Source organism: Kogia breviceps, chromosome X (genome assembly GCF_026419965.1).
Source record: "Kogia breviceps isolate mKogBre1 chromosome X, mKogBre1 haplotype 1, whole genome shotgun sequence".
Lineage (NCBI taxonomy): Eukaryota > Metazoa > Chordata > Mammalia > Artiodactyla > Physeteridae > Kogia > Kogia breviceps.
Window position 1 is genome coordinate 36477630 of NC_081330.1, and position 24784 is coordinate 36502413.

Consider the following 24784-nt stretch of genomic DNA (forward strand, 5'->3'; position numbering starts at 1 on the left):
CAAGGTAGCTTTATAGACATTATCTCATTCCAATTTTCCATAAAAGAAGTGTGATTATCCTTCTTTTACAGAGGCTCAGAGAAACTAACTGAGGTTTTTGTTATATAGTGTCTACCACACATAGTGGATACTCAGTAAACATTTACCAGCTGGCTATTAAGTGGCAGAGCTAATAATAGAATCTAAATCCCCTAATTCCTATTCTAATACTCTTTCCACTCACTCTGTAAGCAAAGTCCCGTGAGTTAAGGGAGAGTCCTCTAAATGAGTCCTCTCAGACCCGTGATGAATGAAACCCAAGCATTAGACATCTAGGGAGAAATCTCCCCCACTATAGACTCTGGAAGTACTGGGGACTACAGAATTTCCTAGGGTGCACGATGTAAAGCATACAAATACAAAGGGGTGTCAGGCGGCAAAATAGAGCCAGATACTTAAAAGGACTCAGCATAAACAGTCCCGAGATGAATGAACTAGAAAATGGATGTATTTATAAGTGAATGATTAAACCCATCTGGTAAAGTCCTGGTCGATCACATTTGAATGTCATATAAGGTTGCCAAGCAAACTGTAGCAGTCAATATCAGCTTTCTTGCTTTCAGCTTTCTTTTTTATTGTCTATTTTTAATTAAAAATATATAAAAAATAAATTGTATATATTTTATATAATTTTAATATATTTTATATAAATTATAAAAATAAGACATTTCTAATTATAAAAATAATGCATTCAATTAAATTTAGAAATCAAGTGATATAAATATATTGGGAAAATACTGACAATTACTCAATCCTTCATATCTCTCCCCCAAATTAATCACTGTTGACAATTTGGTGATTAGCCTTGCAATTCATTTTTTGTGTATTTACATACATTATAGATTTTGTTTGTTGTTTAAAATACATACTGTCACATAGTTCTGCAACTTACTCCTTTTCACTTACTTTATGGCTTAGATATGGTTCCCTATCAGTACATACAAATTGATCTTATTATTTTTAATTGGTGCAGAATATTCCATAGGTTGGATGTACCACAATTTGGACGTCCCTTCTTGATAGATATTTATTATGCATCCAATTATATAATATAAAGCAGAGCTGCAAGGAGCATTCTTGGGTATGTGCACATGTGCAAGCATCTTTGGAGAAGTAGAATCCCTAGGTCACAGGGTAGGCATACTTTCAATTTTGATAGCTATTTCCAAATTACCCACCCAAAAGGCTGTACCAATTTCCATTCCTGCCAGTAGTAGATGAGAGTTTGGCTAGACCTTTTGCGGGAAAATCAGAATCTTCAAATTCTTGGCAATTATATATGTATAGGTCTATCCTGTGTTTGAAATGTCAGTAAATCTTCCAATAACACACAGTTCTTTATGCCCACAAGATATGATTCTTCATCAAAACATAAAATTTTAGCGCTGGAAGGGACCTGGAAACGATTCTTGTTGTCAAAGTTTTGCTTTGCCTACGTGTAAGAGAAAAGGCTCAATTCTAGATCATAATAGCTCATGCCATTAACAATCTCAGAAAGTGGCTCTAAAAGCACAAAATAGTTAAATAAGTTGCTAAATAAATCCTGTTTGTATCATCTGCAGGGCATGAAGTACTTACATCACAGAGAGTTTGCTCATGGGAGGCTGAAGTCTCGGAACTGTGTGGTAGATGGGCGTTTTGTACTCAAAGTGACAGATTATGGCTTTAATGACATCTTGGAAACGCTAAGACTCTCCCAAGAGGAACCTTCTGCGGAAGGTAAGCGATGTATTGTACCCTTCTGATGCACACAAGGTAACTCCAAAGTTCAAATGAGAACATGCCCTGAATTAAAGCCTCAGGCTGATTCAACTCCCCACTTTTGTTGAAAAGCAACCTCATTTCCAAGCCAAAGGAGTTGAATGAAGTCTGCAGGCTGTAATCTCAGCGCAGCCAAGCCTTCTGAACAAAGCCAGTGCAATAATGTTGAGTTCCTGCTGTGGCAGGATTAGGTTATATTGTGTGGAGACCCCAGGTGTCCCTGGAGGAACTTGCTGAGCGCTAGGCACACAGTAGGTGCTCAATAAATACTTGTCAGATTGAATGGAAGGTAATTTGGTAGCTGGACTCCCACAAAGCCCATTCTGGAATGGGATGTCACTAGAGCCTACCCTCACTGTCTCTGTCAGAGAGAAAGAAGCAAGGAGCGGGGGTCGCCAGCAAGTAAATCCTCTGTGGGTTGTGTGGGATGGCTTCAGACCGAATTATGGCCTTCTAGTAAATCAGTAGGCATGCCTGTAATGTGCACTTTGTGTTTTTGTCTTCTATTTAGTGCACCTGTGGCAACACCAAACAATGCCTGTAGAGGTCATGACAGATCAAAGAAATAGAAATCTGAGATGAGGCTTGGGAGTGGGTGATTGAGAACTATGAGGGAATGAATTGATGGAAGGGAGGGAGGAAGAAAGAAAGAGTAAGAAGGAGAGAAAATGAATAGGGTTAAATACATATAGGAAATTTGCACATTAAAAGTTTTAACCGGTATTGCAAGGGGGAAGAAGAGAAATAATGACACAAAAACACAGAGAAACAGACAACCCAGAAGAGACACAGAGAGGGAGAGATGCAAAATGACAACATATACTCATATTCTTAAAATGATCTTTGGTGTTATCAGTTTTAAAAGTGCTGACTTTATAGGAGAAATAAAGAGTGGAGGACACAGAGAGACACATGCACGGATAGAGAGACAATCCAGTCATCAGTGGCATCATCTTTGAGCTTTACAAAGCTAGTGGAATATGAAATTTTAGGGAGTCATCTGGTCCAACTTGCTCATTTAACAGATGAGACACCTGAGTCTCAAGATTTGCCCAAATCGTGCAGCTACTTAGCAGCAAGCAGTTCCAGGAATTCAGTTCCGATCTTCTGAAGACTAGCTCCTACACCCAGCTAAATTAAAACATTTAATAACGATTTCCTCTTTCTCTACCCATCCATGCTTTGAAGGACTTGAAGCTCCTGGCAATCACAAGAGAAACATGTGCTATTGTCTTCCTCTGTGTCTCTGTTTCTCTGTCTCTCTCTCTCCGTCTCTGTCTCTCTTCCTCTTTCTCTCTGTGCAGCTGTTCTTGTTGACAACTTAGTCGTATGGTTATTATTTGGCTAATCCCAATTTGAAAGCTTGGAGTAGTTGCCTGGTGTTAGCGCTAGGATGTTGGGACGACTGCTGTAGAGTGGGAAGTACTTAGCTTCCTGTCAAAATTACTCATCTATAAAAGATAAAACACAATGGAATTCCCAGAATTCCATTGAATTCACAGGTTGGCTACTTTCAAACTTAAGAAACTCTGGTTTTAGAGTGAGGAAAGGATAGCTGCAGTGGGTGTTTTTAATTTTTATTTTATTTTATTTTTGGTGGACAGTGTCTATCTCTTTCCCTGTTTCTCCCTCTTAACATTTCATTCCATTCTCCAAATTGCAAGGGCAGTCTGGATGCTCAATCCATTCTTCACACGTGCAGCCAGAGGGAGTTTCCTAAACTGCAAATCTGATCATGTTACAACTGTGCCAAAATTCATTGAATGGCTTCCCCTTGCTCTTAGGATAAAGTTCAAACTCCCTTACGTGGCTTACAAGCCCTTCATGGTGTGGGCCATGAGGACCTCTTGTGCTTAACCACTCCCTCCTCTGTCTCTTTGCTCCAGCAATGCTGACTGCCTTCCAGTTATTTATTTGCACCAGGCTCTCTCTTACTTCCAGAACTTCACACATGCTGTGCCCATTGCTTGGGACACTCTTCCCTTCCTACTCTGTTACCCACTCATCTGAGTCTGGCTAAATTCTCCTCCTCCCACAGGGCTCAACTTAAATACCACTATTCAAGAGACTTTCCATGACCCCTTAGGCTTGGCAAAATTCTCCTCTTTATGATCCTTTAAGGCTTTGAACTTTGTTGTAATACCACATTTTGTTGGTATTACATGTTTTATTAGCTGTCTTCTCTCCCTCCCCAAACTGTAAGTTTTGTGAAGGTGAGAAACAGGTTTGCCTCCCTCGGTGCCTTTCACAATAGTTGGTGGAGTAAATGTTTGTTGAATCAATGAATGGATGAAATAAAATAAAATAAAGAAACTTGCTGCTCTCTACCTTAGATGACAGGGCTAATAGAATCTTATAATTAGAAGGCCCTTGGAGATCATCTGGCTCAATTTCCATTTTACAGATGGGGAAGCTGAGGTTCAGAAAGGTGAGCTGATTAGTGACCGAGTTGAGATTGTGAACCCAGGTCTCTTGACTTCCACCTTGTGTTCTCTTGTACCACACCACACTGGCTCTCCAAGGTTGATTTATCACCATAGCAGGGCTCAAGAGTTAGTAGTAGCTCCAGCAAACACAAAACAAGCCAAAGTGATTTTTCTAGTTTTTTTTTTTTTTTCCTGAGAGTTCAAGTCTAATGGTAGGTAGTGGCTCTTACTTGGCTCTGGAGTGGGAATGGGAAATGGGGGCAGGTTGTAAGTGTATTCATTACTGCCCACTCTCAATTACATAAGTATAGTGCAGATAAAGCCTCATTTTAGCCATTAACAACATACATGTAAGTGCTCTCTGAAAATACTGTTTGGTAGTGATTGTATTTAATAACCCAGCTTTTTACCAGAGAGTCATGTCCTCTTTTCCCTTCTTGTGCTTTTTTCCCCCCTTCTTGTGCTTTTAAATGTGCAGGGAGAGAGGATGCCAGGAAGAAGCAGCTGCATACCATTTTCCTTCCCCCCAAAACCGTATGCCTGAAATCCCATGGTCAGAAATGTATTCCTTTGACTGAAGTATTATTCAATCTTTTTGGCTTTATTTGCAAATATCAGTTCTCCTAGGTGAGGAGACAGAAGGGCAAAACCACTATAGTGAGCGTATCAGAGACTCTCACAGGGGTGGTGGGGCAGGCGAGTTGGGGGACAAAGCCTGGGGACACCTGGAGGACAAAGAGAGATGAGTGTGTGATTGGCGGTGAGGCTAGAATTCCCTGTTCCACCATTTTGATCAGAGTTGGCTCAAAGTAAGAATTTCCAGGGTGAGTTTCTCTTTCGTGGGTTTCACTAACAAACTAAAATCATCTCTGACCTTTTATCCTCCTTCCTGCTTCACAGGACCTTGTCCTTTGGGCTCCCTTCCCAATACCCCAAATTTGACAAGATGAAAAGTTAGCCAGCGCTTTCCCCATGCCACCTTCACCCTCAGGAGGCACTCTTTTCCAGCCTCCCTATCTGGACATCAACCTGCTGTTTACTCCACCTCTCTCCCCTCGGAAGAGCATATTGAGCCTATCCCCCAGCCCTGTCCCTTCCCTGTCCATTGTAGCCTACCTATGTAACACGTTCCCCATCCTGCTGCTGTCGCCCCTGCCCCCATTCAGGCCCCTTTCACCTTGCCTCTGGCTCTTACTGTAATAACTTCCTAGCTGGTCTCCCTGATTCCAGCCTCTCTCCTTCTTCAATCCAGTTTGTGCAGGTTGCCAGATTAATCTTGCCGAATACGGCTTTCATCAAATCCCTCTCCAGCTCCAGCACCCCTACTGCCTTTTGTATTTGCTCCAAATGCCTTCATTTGGCTCTCAGGGCCTCTCACCTTCTGCCCTCATTCTTCCAGCCACCCTCCCTCCCCCACTTCATCAACCCCATTTCTCATTTCTCATTATTCCTTAACAGAGCCCTTCTCTTCAGCCAAGCTAATCTGCTTACCAGCACCCCCATCCGCAATTTGCTCCTTTCTACCTCTTGTTCTTTTGCACATACTGTTCTTTCTCCCTGCAAAGCCCTTACCCTGTCGTCGGCTCTAGGAAACTGCATCCTTGACCTTCTTAACAAGCTCCTTTAAGATTTAACTTTTCCGGGAAGACTTCCTGGATTAATTTGATCAGCTCAGTTTTTTTTTTATTAGCTTGAACTTCATGGAATTGCCAATATTGAACAATTTTTGATCTACAGAAATGGAATTTCGTATGGTTTAATATGAAGCATTCCCTCCAACTTTTGACTACTCAATTTATATTATTAACTGGTATTTCTTTATATATTGCTTAAGGGGCCCTCGCCCCAAATTTCTGAGTCTCTGCCATAACTCTCTGAAAGCAGAGATATCTTTTTTTCCCTGTTCGGGGCTGAAATGCAGCAGAGCACACAGTGGGTGCTCAATATTGGCTTTTAATAGATTCATTTCCTTACACTCTATAGTGGCCCTCATCACTATCTCTGTTGCATTGCAGTTAGGGGTACACGTGTGTGTCTTGCCCACTGGTCTGTGAACTCTGCAAGGGCAAAGGCAAGGTCTAATTCATCTCTGGCACTGCCCCTGTCCCTAGCACAGTGCCTGGTACATAGTAAATCCTCAATAAATATTTACAGAACTGAGTTGAAGGAATTGCTGCACCCTTTGCTCTGTAAGGAACAGAGGAGACTTGGGGATCCTCTAATCCTCTTAGAGAAGACCTGGAGAAAGCAACTTGTGACTCCTCGAGCCCCAGCACAGTCAAATTATCAGACACATATAGATCTCAGCACACAGCAAATCCATGGCAACCAGTCGGGCAGTGCACTCTCCTTTCCCTGGAAGCCTGCCAACTGCTACTTGCAGGCTCAAGAGAGCAAGAAAGTCAGCACCAGATGATAGTTTTTTTTATTTCGAGCTTCTCTGCCCTTCCCCACACCTCCGCTGTGTCTGCCTGCATGGTCCTGGTGTGGGGAAAGTAGTATGCTTTCTCTGAGAGTAATTCCTTAGATTCATAAATTCAGACTCCAGGGGGAGGGGGGGCGCGGAGGCACTAGCATGCCAGTCTGTCTTAATAAAAATATAAAGCAGTCAATGAAACAGCACCCTTGGAGCCCTCGAGGGCATTGCAAATGCTGTCAGTTAATCCTCCCTGTATTCATTGCACAATGCTTTCTTTTCAGAGTTGCTATGGATGGCCCCTGAACTGTTGAGAGCCCCAAGGGGCAGCAGGTTACGTTCTTTTGCAGGAGACGTCTATAGCTTTGCCATCATCATGCAAGAAGTGATGGTCCGGGGCACCCCATTCTGCATGATGGATCTGCCTGCCAAAGGTAAGCGAGAGGTGAGAAAAGGGTACCAGGAGCCCACCATGACCTAGATCATCAGGCCAACCCAGGCTGCTGTGATTTGCCAGAAGAGTGAACACGATTCCGTGTTTGTGCTAACTGCCCCCTGGTCTGCAAGCAGCCCGTGTTGTGTGCAGGTGGGACTTGGAGCCGGACAGCTTTAGGCATTTGGAAGAAATAACTCTCACCCAAGAAGCTGAACCATTTCCAAACTGTGACATAAGCCAAGGGCCTACAGGACTTATGTTAGTCCTTTTTTTTAGCAGCCCCCTACTACTCCTTTGAGACACCCCCTGCCAGATATTTCAGTGCCCCCTCAATGATGCTCCTGGATGTCAAAGTCCTCCCATTCTTTCCCTGTGACACGCCATAGTCTTTCATCCTTATCTCCCATCAGAATCTTCGGCCACCAGGCAAAATTTGAGGGGAAGCAGGACATTTATGGATTCTAAAAGTATGAAATCACTAGATATGTACTAATTACAAATGGAAAAAGAGTAAGTTTATTAGTGGAGGATACTGCAGACACCACCTTAACCAAGTGATCAAGGTACATCAACATCATGTATCCCTGCCATGATGCACTGAGAAGGGCTCAATACCACCCTGGTGGTATTCTTGACCCAAAACGTATAACCTCAATCTAACCATGAGAAAACATCAGAGACACCCTAACTGAGAGGCATTCTGCAAAATAACTGGCCAGTACTCATCAAAAGTGTCAAAGTCCTAAAAGACAGGGAAGGAATGAGGAACCATCACAGATTGGAGGATATTGAGACATAACAATTAAGTACGATATGGGATCTTGAATTGGATTGTGAAACAGAAAAAGGACATTAGGGGGAAATTGATGAAATTCAAATAAAGACTCTAGATTAGTAATAGTATTGTACCAATATTAACTTCCTTTGTACTGCAGTTTTATAAGTTGCTAATATTTGGGGACATCCCTGGCGGTCCAGTGGTTAAGACTCCGCGCTTCCACTGCAGGGGGGCATGGGTTCAGTCCCTGGTCGGGGAATTAAGATCCCACGTGCCGCATGGCATGGCCAACAAAGAAAAAGATAATAATAAGTTGCTAACATTAGGGGGAAACCGACTGAAGGATATATAGGCAATTATTGTACTATTTTTACAACTTTTCTGGAAGTCTAAATTTATTTCAAAATAAAAGATTTAAAAAATACAAAATCAAACCAAACCAAACCTAAAATACTTAGTTGTCTCTTGCCCCACTCGGAGTTTTAGTTCACTCCTCTACTTAAAACCCCCCAACAGTTCCTCATCACAAGTTAAATGAAGCCCAGTCTCCTCACATGAGGTACAAGGCCCTTCACAATCTGGTCCCTAGCCACCTCTCTAGGCTTATCTTCTGTCACCTCCCATACTCCAGCTAAGCCACGTGACAGGCAGCGCCCTGAAATCACCACAGTCCCTCCCACCTCTGTGCGTCTGCACGTGTTGCCCCTACCTTCTCCCCACCTTGCCTCATCCAACTCATGTCACCTCCACTGGGACACTTTCTCTGACCTTTTCAGTGTGGGTCAGGTGTCCCCTCTGTGCTTTCCTGTGCATATATCTGCTAGAGCACTTATATTGCTGGTCATTGTTTATCTTCCCAATTGAACTGTGAGCTCCTCGAGGACATAAATCAGGCTGGGCCTAAGCAGAGAGGTGACCTATTTCACTCGTTAGTGTTCTCAGAAAGGGACTCCCTCTACCAGAGAGTTGGATGGGGCAGTTGCACTCCAAGGGGTTGACTTCCATGGAATCTATTGCACTGGGGGCAGGGTGAGAGATGTGATGGAGAAACCATTACTGGTATGGGGCAACCTGGGTTAACAGAGCAGAAGGTGTGGTGTCACAAGGAGCTGAGAAGTCAGAGGCAACAACTGAAATTATCTCATGGAGGCAAGGGGACACTTATAATGGTATAAAGCAGTACTGTTGGAGTGTTACAGCCAAACCAGGGGTGGGAAAGGCACACTGATGGTGCAAGCAAGGTTTGGTTCATGATGAGGATGTTAAAGTCAAGGGTGTGGAGAGGGGACTAGGGATAAGAAATGAGCTGAAGCAACTATACACCAGTAAAAATTAATAAATAATAAAGCTATTCTGAGAAATGTGGAACATTAAATTTGAAAATGGAAGCTCCAACTTCCATGTGCAGTAAAATCTTTCTTCAACCAAAAAAAAAAAAAAGAAATAAGCCGAAGAGATAGTCAGGGCTTGGATTTTATCTTGTGGGTAATAAAAATCCATGAAGGGATTTTAAGCAAAAAAGTGACACGGCCAAATCCATGTTATCAGAATGGTTTGTTGAAGGCGAGGCTGGAAGCAGAGAGACCATGCAAAGTGCTCAGCCTATAGTCTGATACACAGTTAATGTTCCACTGAAAGTGGGGTTCAAGTACCAGCAGCCAGAAGGATCCCAATGAGGACCTGAACTATTTACTGGAGTTTTGTTTTATTTATTTATGTATTTATGTATTTATTTATTTTTGGCTGAGTTGGGTCTTCATTGCTGTGCGCAGGCTTTCTCTAGTTGTGGCGAGCGGGGGCTACTCTTTGTTATGGTGCGCGGGCTTCTCATTGCAGTGGCTTCTCTTGTTGTGGAGCATGGGCTCTAGGTGCACTGGCTTCAGTAGCTGTGGTGCATGTGGGCTTAGTTGCTCCGCGGAATGTGGGATCTTCCTGGACCAGGGATCGAACCCATGTGCCCTGTGTTGGCAGGTGGATTCTTAACCACTGCACCACCAGGGAAGTCCCTTTACTGGAGTTCTTAATTCCCTTACCTTAGGGACCAGGCAGGACCCATAGCCTGGAACTGGGCTGGGCCTGGGCCTTCAGTGGGGGCTAAGTGTGTTTACTGTAGGGATTGAGAGGCTTATATGATTTGGGGATGGGTGAAAGGAGCCAGATCATTGAAACAATGGATAAACAACAAGGTCCTAATGTACAGCACAGGGAACTATATTAAATATCCTGTAATAAACCATAATTTAAAAGAATATGAAAAAGAATATATATATATATACACACATATATAAACTGAATCATTTTGCCGTACAACAGAAATTAACACATTGTAAATCAACTATACTTCAATGAAAACATAAATAATATCTAGCAGAAGCAGAATAAAGCTGTGCTTAAATGATACCAATAGCTCAATTGATTAATTTCTCAGTCCTTCCTCAATTGATTGATGTAGGCTTTGTTCAGATACAATTTATATTCAGGCCACCTAAGGAGAAAGCAAAAGACATGGCCTTTTTGTAATTTCTCCCGACCAACCCTATTCTTGGCTAAAACTCAATTATCTTTGCCAAATCTTGGTGCTTTCCCCACAATCTGTAGACCTTTTTCTTCCTGCTTCTGCACAGAAATCGTAGAAAGACTTAAGAAGCCTCCTCCTGTCTACAGACCAGTGGTTCCTCCTGAGCACGCCCCTCCAGAATGTCTCCAGCTGATGAAGCAGTGCTGGGCTGAGGCTGCAGAACAGCGACCAACTTTCGATGAAATATTTAACCAGGTAAGGACTCCGTGAATCCTAACGCTCACAGCCCAGAAGCCATCCTGAAGCCAGCCTACCTAAAATGAACTCCTTGGGTTTTCATTGTACTGTGGAACCTCTTGCAAGAGAAAAAGACATTTGTCTTGGGGAAGAAGCATGGAATTGGCTATTTGAAGGCCTTTGGTGCTGGAGCATCCCCAGCACATCCTCCAAGAGCACAAGGATAGGTTTTTTGTTTGTTTGTTTGTTTTGCGGTACGCGGGCCTCTCACTGCTGTGGCCTCTCCCGTTGCGGAGCACAGGCTCCGGACGCACAGGCTCAGCGGTCATGGCTCACGGGCCCAGTGGCCCTGCGGCATGTGGGATCCTCCAGGACCGGGGCACGAACCCGTGTCCCCTGCATCGGCAGGCGGACTCTCAACCACTACGCCACCAGGGAAGCCCAAGGATAGGTTTTTGTGCTCTTTATCTGAACCTCTGTTCCAGACCATCCACAATCCGATCTAACTAACCTTTCAAACATGGATTTGAACCACTAGGCACTTGCAAGGCAATGGCATTGAGACCATTAGAAGATGGAATAGATGTATTCTGGACTAGGTGGGGATCCTCGTAGAGCCCCCTTTGCTTTGGAAATTCCAGAGAACTCTGATGAGTATCCCATTTAAGTGAAGCCAGATTGTTTTTGGAGGGTCAGGGAAAATATGGGATGTTTGAAACGGTGTTCCAGATGGAAGGAAATGCAGATGTGGAATACAAAAGCAGGGGATCCCTTAGGTTTCTAGGGAACGACTTGAGGCAATGGAGTGCATGAAAATTGATAAGCCCTCTCCTTAAGATACTGAGTTTCTAAAGAGGTTGATGCTTTCCCTAGAGTTGGGGATTAAAAGGGGAAAATGGGGAGCAGACAGAGAGAGCCCTGCTAAGGGAGCCCTGCTAGGGTGTGGTTCCTCTGTTGGAGCATGCTGTTGAGGGATTTGTTCAAACTACAGGATACCGAAGCTGAGGGTTCTCTCTGGGAGTGCTGTGTCAGCTCTGGCGGAGGGGCTTTTGAGCCTGGCTAGGGTACAGCACTGAGATGCTTTGTGAGTGGCAGGTATCTGAGGCGGAAAAAAGAAAGACTTGGATTGAAAGCCTGAGGGGCCCTGAATATGAAGTCATCCGTGTCCCCAGGTAACAATGCCTCCATTAGCCTGGCTGAGTTTTTTGAGGACACTCAAACAGGTATTCAATAGTATGGAAAAGGCAAAGGACCATGAAGGTCAAATTTCTGAAAACTTACCATGAGGCCAGAGAAAAAGCATTTGCCCTGGTGTTGATGCTAGAGATGTTATTTCAGAAGGCAGCAGAGAAGCCGGTGATAGATAGAAGGAGTGCACATCATACGACCTTCAAACAAGATTGCTTGGAGCTGCCCTCACTGAAATGCTTCAGTGGAAGTTTGGACTGTCTGAAAGACAAGGGTAGCCTCCCAACTCCCTGCAGCTAATAAAACTGAAATGGGAAGACGAAGAGAGGGAGACTCCCTGGGTTAGACAATAGGGGGAGCCCAAAGCATCTGAGCTGGCTACTGTAGGACCTTGGTGGACACATAGATGTGGACCAGGCTCAGAAGGAAACTCCTAGTGTTAGCCTTGGGGCATTGAGTGCTACATAGAGCACGTGTGGCTCAGCTGTATAAAAGGGTGCATTGGGACAGATTCCTAGGCATGTGCTGAGCAAAATTACCACCAGTCTTCCCTTGTTGTCAACCCAGCATTTTGCATGCTGAATACAGCAATAAGGAGGGGGTTACCCCTCGTGATTCCAACGCTATGCCAAGCTCCTTGTCTCTGTAAATGAACAGGGTCCCAGGAGGGCTTATTGAAAATCTGTGGCATGCAGCCACCTCTAAAGGACCAGGGGCAAGACCAGTTGAATTTTTACATGACCCTGACTGACATGAAGGCCAAGTGCTAGTAGACACCATTATCTTGGACCCCATGGTAAGAAATAGGGGTAGATCTTACTATGTCGATCTTGGGTCATATTTAAGAGGTCAAAGAACCTCCCACTGTCCATGAACTGGCAACATGGTAGCATTAGAAGATAAGGATGATTTTATAGGTTGATGATCTAGAAGAGTAAAAGAGTACTCCCTGCACTCTTCCCCTGACCCCACTCACAACTGGCCTGAGCTCAAGACCCAATCCTGCTGCCTTTGAAGTGGCTACCTTTTCATGTGCTAGCATCTCAGAACTGAAGGATCCTGCCTGGAGAGCACCTTTGCTTAGACTTGAAAGAACCAGAAGGGTAGGGGAAGAACTACTCAGGGAAAAAGAGCCCTGTGATTGGGCCAGGGTGACAATAAGGGTGGGTAGTGACTTTTCCTATTTATACTTGGGGTCACCTCTCCTGCCTTTTCATAGTAGAGGAAGGGATTTATGATAAAGGGGGTCCTGTTCCATCATCTCTAAGTTTAAGAAGTAAGAATTCCCTGGCTCCTCTTTCTGTTTACTTCCAGTTTAAAACTTTCAATAAAGGGAAGAAGACTAATATTATTGACTCTATGCTTCGGATGCTGGAGCAATATTCTAGCAACCTGGAAGATTTGATCTTGGAGCGGACTGAAGAGCTGGAAATTGAAAAACAGAAAACGGAAAAGCTTCTAACACAGATGCTACCACCGTATGTGTGAACACCTGAGGAGTGTGAATGCTTGTAACAATGTGTTCTATTAAAAATAGAAAAAAATTACCCATCAACTAACTGCTCCCTCCCCCGTCCTGTACACTCTCTACTCCCAGTAGGTTTGAGTCACACCTTCAAATCAAAGAAGAATTGGAAAGCCAAGGGAGCAGAGCACACTTCCTAATTTTCCACTGCTTGTGTATCATGCTAGTCATTTAAGTTTTTGATGCCTCGGCTTTTCTATGTGTCACTTCATGACTTTGCCTGGAAGTTGACCAATTAAAAGGAGGCAGATTTTTTAGCTCCTAGAGGAAAGTAGCAGGGTTGTTTTTCTACGTTTTTCTTTCCTTAGGTGAAAGCCTTATGTGTTGCTACAATTTCCAAAATTTCCAAGGCACCTTATCATGTTGTAACATGATCTTCTAGGAGATAATTGGGGAAGCTAGTCTCATGCAAAGGCAGCTGACTGGGAACATTTCCCCCTCAGGTGGGGTAGAGCTGGGGTGGGGGACTGAGGAAGGATAGAGAGTTGAAAAAAACTCCACAAAGGTACAGATCAGGGCTCTCTGCTCAATGATGCATTCCAGCACCTGGCACAGTGCCTGGCACATTATAAGCACTCAATATCTATTTGTAAAATAGGTGAAAGAATGAGTGTTTGCATCCAGGTGACATTTTCTTCCTTATCACTTACTTGGTAGTGATTTTTGGAGAAGTTGTGTTCTAGCAGATGTTTTGTGTGGCCTGGAGGGAGACCTGTGTCCTCTGAGGAATAGCTGTGTCTGTTTTCAGATCAGTTGCTGAATCCCTCAAAAAAGGCTCCACGGTTGAACCTGAGGGCTTTGACTTGGTCACCTTGTACTTCAGCGATATTGTGGGCTTCACCACCATCTCAGCCATGAGTGAGCCCATCGAGGTGGTGGATCTTCTCAATGACCTGTACACACTCTTTGATGCCATCATTGGCAGTCATGATGTCTACAAGGTACGTTACTTAGCAGAGCAATATATTCCAGAGAGAAATTTTGATATGAGGCTCACCTATGTGTACTCCAAAATGGAAGGAAGGATGCAATTGTATTGAATGCTGTTATTTAGGAATTAAAATGTAAATAGTACACTACTTCCATTGGTCTCCCACTGGAAATGAAGGCCAAATAGAATGTGTAGAATTTCACACTTTCCAAAACAACAATCTCAACCTGGCAAGAGATTGCCGGTCAGATCTCTTTCGAGCTATTTTCTAGAACTGGGACTAAGAAGAGGTTGGGGCCAAAAAGCATTATTGCACTTCAGTTTCTAAGTACCCACAGTGCAGACACAGAAAGTACTGGTGTCTGGCCCATAGTTGATGACTATGACAGAGCTCATCCTGGTAAAGTTTGTGTACATCTAATACATGCTGCTAAAACTTGGTTTCCTCCCTTAGGTACCGTTTTTATACAGGAGGGAACTCTGGCATTATACATGTCAAAGAGCTATTGGACCTGAGGCTCTCTGGGATTGCTATAGGGTAACCTAAAGCCCACCTAGTGGTCTGAGGTCTTGGGAAGTGATTAATTGTGAGGTTGCAACCCACTGCTTCCACTTCCCCCCACCCCTCCAGCCTGTCAATTTCCACTCTTCCTTTCAAAGGTTGCAGAAGATGAGTACAGAACAGATGCCTACATTCACTCATTTCGGTGCCATGCTTCTTTACCCTTGATTGTATGTGTTGTCCTGTCTCTAGGCAGAAAATGACTAAAAATCTCATAGCTACATAGGAACATTTCCACGTCTGCAACTTGGTTACTTGTTTTATTGATGGAGAAAGATGCCCCAGGCATCCCACACTTTAGACAGCTCCTCTGTCCCAGGAACCCAGGTAGAGCTGGAGAATGAGTAGCTCCATTCATTGGATCCTTCACAGTAGTCTGAAATGTTCCAACTCTCAAATCACACACAGGGCAGTGTGTTTATCTCAGATTAGACAGGGCCCTTTCAGGTCAAGTAGAGAGCCTCGGGGCTAGGCCAAGCTGCCTAAATAGGGCTCAGAAATAGACATCATACCTGTCAATCAGCAGGAGCTGCAAACTAATCAAGAAGCACACATGGAAACCACGGTGGAGGAAAAATCCATGGAATCAGACTACCTGTCTTAACTTGTTGAACTCAAGCAGCCTGAAGAGAAAAACAAATCACTGAAAGCTAATTCAGTTGAAACTAAAATCAAAGATGACTCAGTGTGGGCAGTAACACAGCTACTGGTTTAATCAATCCAGCTGATACTGTTCAAACAATTGTTGGGGGTCTTGGGAATGAAGTTGTTAGGTGTTTTGATACTTCACGGCTGCAGTAAGAAGCTAGTGGGCTGTTTTCAGGACAGAGTAGGGCTATATAAATCCAAAAATGGAATCTACGTTTTCAGTCATTTTTAATAAAAACAACACAATGCAAAGGAAATAAAACTTGGACCAGCAGCGAGTTACCAAAACCGTTTGTGTTTTCATTTTCCTTACCTGTAAAATTGAAATCACCCCCCCTAGCACTTGATAATCTGAAATGGCTGCTGCAAAATTATGAAGTTAGTGATTTGTTTTCAGTTTCAGTTCTTCTACTACCACTCCGTCTCAACCAGACACCTTTCTATACCTCCTCTTCCCTTTCTGTGTCCTTATGCTGGTTTCTACAACCCACCATTCCCCACAGCAGTCTCACACCAAGGCCAAGCAGTGCCCATGTTCCCTGCCTTTCTAACTTTCTCATCCATATTCCTGGGGGCTCCTGGATGACCGACTCATTAACGCTCAAGTGTCAACCACCAGTCAATGATAATGGCCAGCCAGTGAGTTTCTCCCTCCCATATGGTATTTGCATTGTACTGTTGCCTTCCTCTGTGCAGGCAGGCATGCTTATCTGAGAGCAGGGATCCTTTTCTCAAATTGCACCAGGTATAGGAGGCCCTGAGTGGAAGCATCCTGAGGTACAAAGTACCACAGGTGCAAAGGATCGCTGTTATTGGCTACATAGGAAGTCATGATGAGGGGCCTATTGCCAATTACGAAATTTTCTCTGGAGCTGAGTCATAGGCACAATCCTATGACTTGTTTCACGACACGTCAGTTTGACAATGATGATGTGGTGATAATGATGGCGGTGGTGCTCATGGCTTGCACTTATTATCCCCCAGACAGGTTTTAAGTACTTTAACATATATTATTTAGTACTTAGAAAATTCTAGGAGGTAGGTGCTGTCATCATCTCTGTTTTACAGGTAAGGATACTGAAGCACAGAGAGGTTAAATTATGTGACTAAAGCCACATGTAATGGTGCATCTGGAATTCTAAACGAGGCTGTATGACTTCAGAATTTCATGCTCTTAACTATGGCAATCTGTGAGTTCAGTTCTTTAGGAGAGCATAGATTTTAACTGGATCCAAACTTGCACTAGCAGAGTCTGACAGGCACATTTCAGAGAAGTCCCTTCAGCTTACTTATCTTTTGGATTTACCTGAAAAGTTTCACCTTACTAATCACCTAAAAGAGTGAGTACGCTTCTGTGGGGAAGACGAGGAGCACAGATCCATTCGCCTTTATTTACAGGTGTCCAGCTCTAACCGCCCCTGCAAAGCAATTGAGGTAGCACTAGGACAGGGGGAGGGACCTGGTGGGAAAAGACTGAGTTCTCACACCCAAGGACACTGCAAAGCTAACTCCATCATATTAGCTAGGCAAAACAGAAGGAACAGAATCTTTCACCTCCTTCCTTTCCTTTTCCCTATACTTTCCTTAAGGCTGTTCTAGCTTATTGACCCGAAATTGTCTGGAGAAATGCTTGCTGGGAAAGCACCTTCTCCTAGGATGAATTATTTGGAGCCTGATAATTCTCTAGGGTCAGACAGGAACCTGAGAAGTAGCTTGCAGAATCTACAGGTAGGGGACCTAGACATCAGTATTTTTTTAAGTGAAGCTCCTTAAGTGATTCTAATGTACAGGCAGGCCTGGGAAGCACTGACAGCCTCTCCCTGTCTTCCTCACTTTACAAGAAGTACACTTGGCCTCCATCATACCCTTTAAGCTCTGTGAAAACACACACACACACACACACACACACACACACGTTATTTACTTGCTAATTCGATTTCCCCTGATTTCCAGGTAGAGACCATTGGAGATGCTTACATGGTGGCCTCAGGCCTCCCAAAGAGGAATGACATGAGGCATGCAGCCGAGATTGCAAACATGTCCCTAGATATCCTCAGCTCCGTGGGTACCTTCAAGATGCGGCACATGCCAGAGGTGCCAGTCCGGATTCGAATAGGCCTGCACTCAGGTAACAACCAGCAGCTAAAGCAAGAGAAGACATTCCCATGCACCTCAAGGGAAGGCTAGAAACGGGAGGAAGAGGGTAGCTCTCCCCTGATTATTGGCAGCTGGATTATCCAGGTGTCTAGTGCTACATCATTCCTTTATGTCTCCCCAAGTTTACTCTCTTCCCAGCACCTGCCCTACCCCAGTGGGCAGCAGCCCTTGTTCTAGGTACCAAACCCTTCCAGTCTACCTTTCCTGTTAGAGCCAACAGTTCCATGTTTGACTATGATACAAGACCAACCTGCACATGTGGTATTTAGGATAATTCCTTTAATTCGTTAAAATCTCAACTCCTGGAGTATTTTTCTCACACACGCCTCTTCACTTGCTTGAACATCTTCAGGACTCCCCTTCATTGTACCCTTTCCATCTATTTTCACATTCACAGGTATCTTCACAGGTCTCCCACCTACTAGCCTCTTGCTCCCCTCTTTACTCCCCTCCTCTTTATCTTTGCTTTGTTTTTCTAGGTTCCTTTTCTTCTCCCATCATTTTCATCCCTTTCCTACCAAATTTTGTAGAAGAATGATTGATATTTATCATGCCATTTCTTCACTATCCATTGCCTCTTTAGCCCCTTTGCAATCTGGCTTTAGCCCTACCACTTTTCCCAGTCCTAGTCTGCCCTTATCTCTGCAGCATTTGATATTCTTGACGATTCTCCCTCAATTGGCTTTTATGACCTCCTCCTCACTCCCTGAATTCTTCTTCTCCATTTCATTTACTGGCTCTCTTAGCAATCCCTGCTCTCTAACTGCTCCCACATTTTCTGCAAAGCTCTGAGCTGTGATCTCCTTCCTCTCTGTATGTCCTGACCTCGAATTCATTTCTCAACCCACTCCAACCTGGCTTTCATTTCTACCATTGTCTGATAATCTCTTCTGTCTTTATCTGTCCCTTAAATATTGATATGCCTCAGGGTTCTGTCTTTCATCCACTGTTTCTCTCCCCTTATATGTTCTTCTGGGTCATCTCATCCATGTCTATAGTCTAACTACCACTCTTGCGCTGATGATTTCCAGTTCTACAACTTCAGCACCGGTCTTCTCCCTTAAGCTTCAGCCCTATATATCAGACTTGCTACTGACATTTCCACTTGAATGTTCCACACAGACCTCAGACTCAACAGATCCAAAACAGAATGATTTTCTTCCCACATAAACAGCCTCCTCTTCCTGTACTTATTTTCTATTTCAGTTAGTGTCACCACCATTCACCGAGTTATTCCAGTTAGTCTTGAGAGTTGCCCTCCTTGACTCCTCCCTCACCTTGACCTTCACCATTCAACCAATTACTAAGTCTTAAACGTTTTACTTTTTCAGTATTTCTTGATTCTGTCTTTCTCTTCTTAACTCTCACCACTTAAGTCTAGGCCACCAGCATCTCTTGACTGGATCACTGCAATAGCATCTTCTCGCTTTCACTCTTGCTTCTTTCTATCTATCCTTCTCATAGTAATCATCATATCTGTGTTTGCTTGCCTGACCTTCCATTAGACTGTAAGCTCCTTGATGGCAGGAACCAGATCTTACTCATTTTTGTATCCTGAATGCTTAGCACATAGCAGGTTTTCAGTATTTTTCTTTTAAAGAAAAGCCTTCATCTCCTATTTGTGCTTCAGGTTTACGTCAGCAACCCCTCTCAGCACATCTCTTCTTGGATGATTCACCCTTACTTCAAATTCAGCATATCTAAAGCTTCAAGTCATCTTTTCCCACAAACCAGTGTAAGTTCATAAGCCCATGCCAATTTCCTCATGGTTGTCAATCAGACCGTCAACACTTCTCTTTTGATAATGTCTCTCTTTTATCACTCCTTTTTGCCCTCCGTCCATCATCACCTCCTTCCCAGTACTTACAACCTTGTGCTTGAATTACTGCTATTACACTTAACTGTTTTCCCTGGTTTTACTTTCTCCCCTTTTGATGTGTTCTATACACTGACCTGAGGAAAAAGAAAAGAAAAAGGATTTTCATCATGTAATTCCCTGCTCAAACTTCTCTAATGATTCAAGGTCTGCCATCTTGTACAACCCAATAGCCAACCTTGTCTCTAGTTTCTCCTTAGGCACCTGAACTAAGCAGACTGCTTTCTCTAAGAGCTTCCCAAAATTCCATGCTCAGTCCCAACCACAAACCTTTGATTTATGTCCCCTTTCTCCTACTCAAATCCTACCCCCATCAAGATTCAAATCAAATCTTACCTTCTCCATTGGGCCATTTTTGACTGAACCAGGTCTTAATAAGCAACCCCTCCCCCATTTTCTAAACTATTAGAGCACTTCTGCCTGTGCCATTTATCTTGCCTCAGCCATACATTGTCTTGGGTTGTTGCTTAATTGCTGCCAGTTTGGTAGTCTCTTTTCTTCAATTAGATTATAAACTCCTGGAGAACTGAGACCATGTGCTACATTTTTTATTCCCCTTGGTGCCTAGCTCAGGGCTTAATGAATGCTTCTTAATGGGTGAGAAATTAAAATGAGAAACGTTTTATGTTTCTGAACATTTATTCTTAAAAATTAATGCTCAGAAAGAACTTTTTGAAGCAAAAACACTTAATTATTTCTCTAATTCAGGAAAGAGGAAAAAGATAATGCTGAATACTTTTCACATAGAAACAGAACAGAGACCAGAAAGGTGAAGGTGGAGAAATTTCTAGATCATCTTGAACTAGGTTTTCAGTATGGTTGCTGAGATTTTTTTCAAGTAATGTTCACTCTCTGAACACTTGACATGATCGTATTAAAATGTAAGAACAAAAACTATTCTAAGGGCAAATAGAAAATATTCTCAGATTATCTTTATATACTACTCCTCCATGCCCCTAACACAAATGATCGAATGTCAACTCTACTTCTTTTCAGATTTTCCAACTGTCTTAGCAATAATTCTCTCTATAGACACAATTTGGGAGACAGCCTTATGAGATCCCTCTTTCCAACCCTAAGGCACAAGAAAGAGTCACATTTTATCCCTTGCAACAAACATGTTTGGATCCTGAATCCCTGTCCAGGCTTCTCTGATTGGGTTTAATGCTTATTTGTCCCTGTTGACAGATATAAGCATCTTGGGTATAACTGTTACTTGGAACAAAGGTATAAATCAAAAGGGTAATCATTTCTTCATCATTATAAATTTGCCTTCTGGTAGGGCAAAGAGTTCATTACTCACTGTAAGACTTCCTTCAGATGCCCAGAGTTATTTAGTGGCAACTTTATTCTTTTATGCAGCTGCATTTCTTCCCTTGGCAGTGTTCCTCTATTAGCACTGGATGCATACCTGTTGACTATACTCCCAATTGCCTGCTACTCTATAGGGCCAGTTGCTGCTGGAGTGGTGGGCCTCACCATGCCCAGATACTGCTTATTTGGAGACACTGTGAACACAGCTTCTCGAATGGAATCAACAGGGTTACGTGAGTACTTCTAGAGGGATGGATGGGATGGTAACCTCCTGCTACTGACAAAGTGATTCTTCCTCAAGAGAGGAGAAAGAGGGACTTCCCTGGTGGTCCAGTGATTAAGACTCCACGCTCCCAATGCAGGGGGCCCGGGTTCGATCCCTGGCCAGGGAGCTAGATCCCATGTGCTGCAACTAAAGATCCCATGTGCTGCAACTAAAGATCCCACGTGCCACAACTAAAAACTGCCCAAGCCACAACTAAGACCCGGCACAGCTAAGTAAAAAAAAAAAAATAATAAATATTTTCTTAAAAAAGAGAGGGGAAAGAGAACTGAGAGATGTTTTAATGTTTCAAAGAAAAATCAAAGATAACTTGAGAAGATGAAGATTTAACACACATTATTTTGGTCTCTAAAGGCAAACCAGCAGGGGGTGATGTTGGATTGAACATGATGTTGTTCTAGACGTGAAGCTGTAGCTAGGTGACGCTGAAACAGCCAGACAATTTGATCAAAACAACTCAAAAAAAAATCCTTTGAGTAAAGGAACAAATTGGCCAACCCGGTGGGTTTGGGAACGTCATATTGAAAAAGAAAATAGGTAAGGGACTGACATTTTTCAGTTTTTCAGCTAGTTTGTGGAGACACACCCAGAGCCAGCTGTCTCCCAGCCAGTTGCTGTTTGCTGCTCTAGTCCTCTTTTTGAACTCGTTGCGACCCCAGGAGTTCTGGCTTCATCAAATAGCGCCCTCAAATTTAGCTAGCAATAATCCCTCAATCTAAGGAGCTTGGAATTCTGAAATAATTAATTTCAACTTGCCTGTATATAAAACTCTTAGCTTCTACTCAAACAGGCATGGTATCAAAGATACCATTTCTCCCTACTTCTATGAGAAGAAAACTGTGCAAACCATTAAGTCATTTGTGCGCTGCTGGCAACTCTTCCTTGGTTATTTCCTGCTACTATTAAGGCAATGTCAGAATCCAAATGTGCTTTACCTATATTATGGTTGAGCAAAGCGATTTGTTCAAGCTAGTATTAAAAAAGCATCAAGAACCACAATAGATTCTATATATAGTTTTCATGGATTTTACATTAAAAAAAAACCCACTTAAGCCCTTAGCAGCCCTGGCTCTGGCAGCTACTAAGCAAGACAAGCTCTTCTCAAACTTCAGCAATATACATAAACAAGTCCCTGATGATGGTGGCCTATATCACAGTGGGTGGTGCCCTGTCTGACCCCCCCTCCTCATCACTCATGTGTGGAAACAGCCTTGCACAATGGGTCCAGTCTTAGTCAATCTAGCCTGTGCAGTCATGATTAAGGAGGCAGAATGGAACTTAGAAGCTGTTGTCAGAATAAATTTTCTGACATCTGGGAAAGTCTTCGAACTCCACAGATATGGCAGAGGCCATGGAAGGAGTCATCCAGGAACTGCTGCACGCGTATAACTTTGCTCTGGGAGTGCAACCCAAGATGAAGTGAAATTGATCATGGAAACACAATGCAGATTGGGCACAGTATTCTGGACTGATGTAAGCTTGTAGAACACTGAAGTCATATTCTGGTCTGCACCAGGGAAACTCACTCCACACATTTCACGATGGAAATACAGAGTTGAGAGCAGAAAGTGAATTTTCAGATTCAGGCAGCACCTTGTCCAGCGATCAGCTAGGAAGGAGAAAATGGAGTGAATCATGCACAGCAGTGTATATTAAGCACTGACTACGCAAGGAAGGCATTGTGAGGGATACAAAGAAGCATACATATGTGGTCTCTGCACTACAGGAACTGGTTAGAGTGCTTTTCTGGAAGTTAATGACTGTGACTGAAATACGACATTAAGCGCCACTCCTGAGTGAAGATCTGTAAAGAGGTAGACTAATTTCATGTTGGATATGAGACTAGGACGTGTCATAGGTCTATTTTTAAAAAAAAATCTATTTCATCAAAACCTCCTTTATGCTCAGTTGAATCTACTGATTCTGGAGTGGAAGTGACTAGTAACCCAGCCCTGGAGTGATCTTCCTTGCCACAGAACTGGATGGTGGTTGGAATGAACCATCTCTCTGTATTGAGCTGTGTGTTCCCCATCAGTAGGATTATTCTACTGAAATGTTCCCTCACAACAAGAGGCTAGTGGAAGATCACACATAGGGCTGGCTAGGGACACACTAGGTGAATTTTAAGGATGGGACAACCTTTTTGGAGCAGAGGTTTTGGGTGACCATGAGGTAGTGAGGAAGATACAAACAATACTGGGCTGTCAGGAGAAGGAAAGTCATTGTAGAACACAGCAGAAATTTCTTGCAGTTCTTTTTTTTTTTTTTTTTTTTTTTTTTCTGTGGTACGCGGGCCTCTCACCGCTGCGGCCTCTCCCGCTGCGGAGCACAGGCTCCGGACGCGCAGGCTCAGCGGCCATAGCTCACGAGCCCAGCCGCTCTGCGGCACGTGGGATCCTCCCGGACCGGGGCACGAACCCGTGTCCCCTGCATCGGCAGGCGGACTCTCAACCACTGCGCCACCAGGGAAGCCCTCTGCAGTTCTTTTCAGCCATGACTTGCTACTCAGATTGTACTCAGATTCTAAAAGAATTACTTTCTCAAGTGTGTGTGAGACTGTCTTGGACTTTCATTGAACACAACTCGAACAAGGTCTTACTTCATAGGATGACAGTTTTCAGGACAGTTAAGGATCCTACCTCAGTTAAATGCTTGTTCTTCACCAAAGAATTACACTTAATTACTAAAAAGAAGTTTTAGTCATAGTTCCTCATATAAAGCTCTCATCCCAATTTGGGATTATTAGTTGGAAAATGATCCATTCATGTGTGTACACAGCTAGAGGCACCCACCCAAAGGACAGCTATAGATGTAGTCACCACAGAAGGTTGGCAGAGGTCTTGGGACATTTCTCACTGATGTTTTATTTTAAGTTCAGCAATCCTGAAAGACAGTTGGATGGATGTATATGGAAGAGACACCCTTTTGCCTCTTAAGTAGGATGTGCAAACCTTGGGGGTTCAGATCCAGCAGCAGCCTGTGAGAGTGGCTGCTGAAGCTTAACTTCCCTCAGAGGAGGTCATGCTTCAGCTGAGAGCAAAGTAGTGGTTGCTTTTTTCTTCATCTCAGACCTCAAGTTGAGTGAGCACCTTTCTATTGCATGGTATTTCATCTGAGATAGTGTCTAGGAGGCTGATAGGTGCTACAGCTAATGTTTTATTTGGTGTTTGGCCTGGGGGGGAAGGCCATCCATCTCCCTCCCCTCCTCCTGTGAAACTCTAACTAAAGCTCTCTCTCTCTCAGACACTTTGCTTAGGGTCCAGTTCATTTAGAAGTGGGGGCATTTATTACATTAATATTTTTCTCACTGATTTTACCTGAAAAGATCCAAAGTCATGCCTCTCTTGCTTTTACAGCTTATCGCATTCACGTCAGTCACAGCACGGTGACAATTCTTCGGACCCTGAGTGAAGGCTACGAAGTGGAGCTTCGAGGAAGGACAGAGCTCAAGGTATAATGTCCTTTTGTTTTTTGAGTCAAACCACTTGGACACACCTGCTCCTGGAGAGGTCATGGTCTGCTGAAAGAGTTTACCTGAGTGTCTGACTATAATTTGGGCAGAATTTCCAGCTCCATTTCCGGTTCCCAAAAGATTGTTCCTTTCTGCCTCACTTTTCATTCCTTTAAAATATGGCTACAGTGAGAAGGATTGTTAAGATCCCTCTGCATTTTTTTCTGACTAGGAGTTG

The 24784-nt window shown here is 43.5% G+C and overlaps 1 protein-coding gene across 1 annotated transcript in view; it reads left to right on the top strand.

Moving 5' to 3' along the window:
- The window catches only part of GUCY2F (guanylate cyclase 2F, retinal), an 81480-nt gene that overhangs the window by 51180 nt on the left and 5516 nt on the right, over nt 1-24784 (top strand). The window contains 8 exon segments of the mRNA XM_059050150.1: nt 1602-1758; nt 6927-7076; nt 10481-10629; nt 13114-13277; nt 14073-14265; nt 17419-17593; nt 20947-21045; nt 24452-24546. Coding sequence (XP_058906133.1) covers nt 1602-1758; nt 6927-7076; nt 10481-10629; nt 13114-13277; nt 14073-14265; nt 17419-17593; nt 20947-21045; nt 24452-24546 — 1182 coding nt within the window.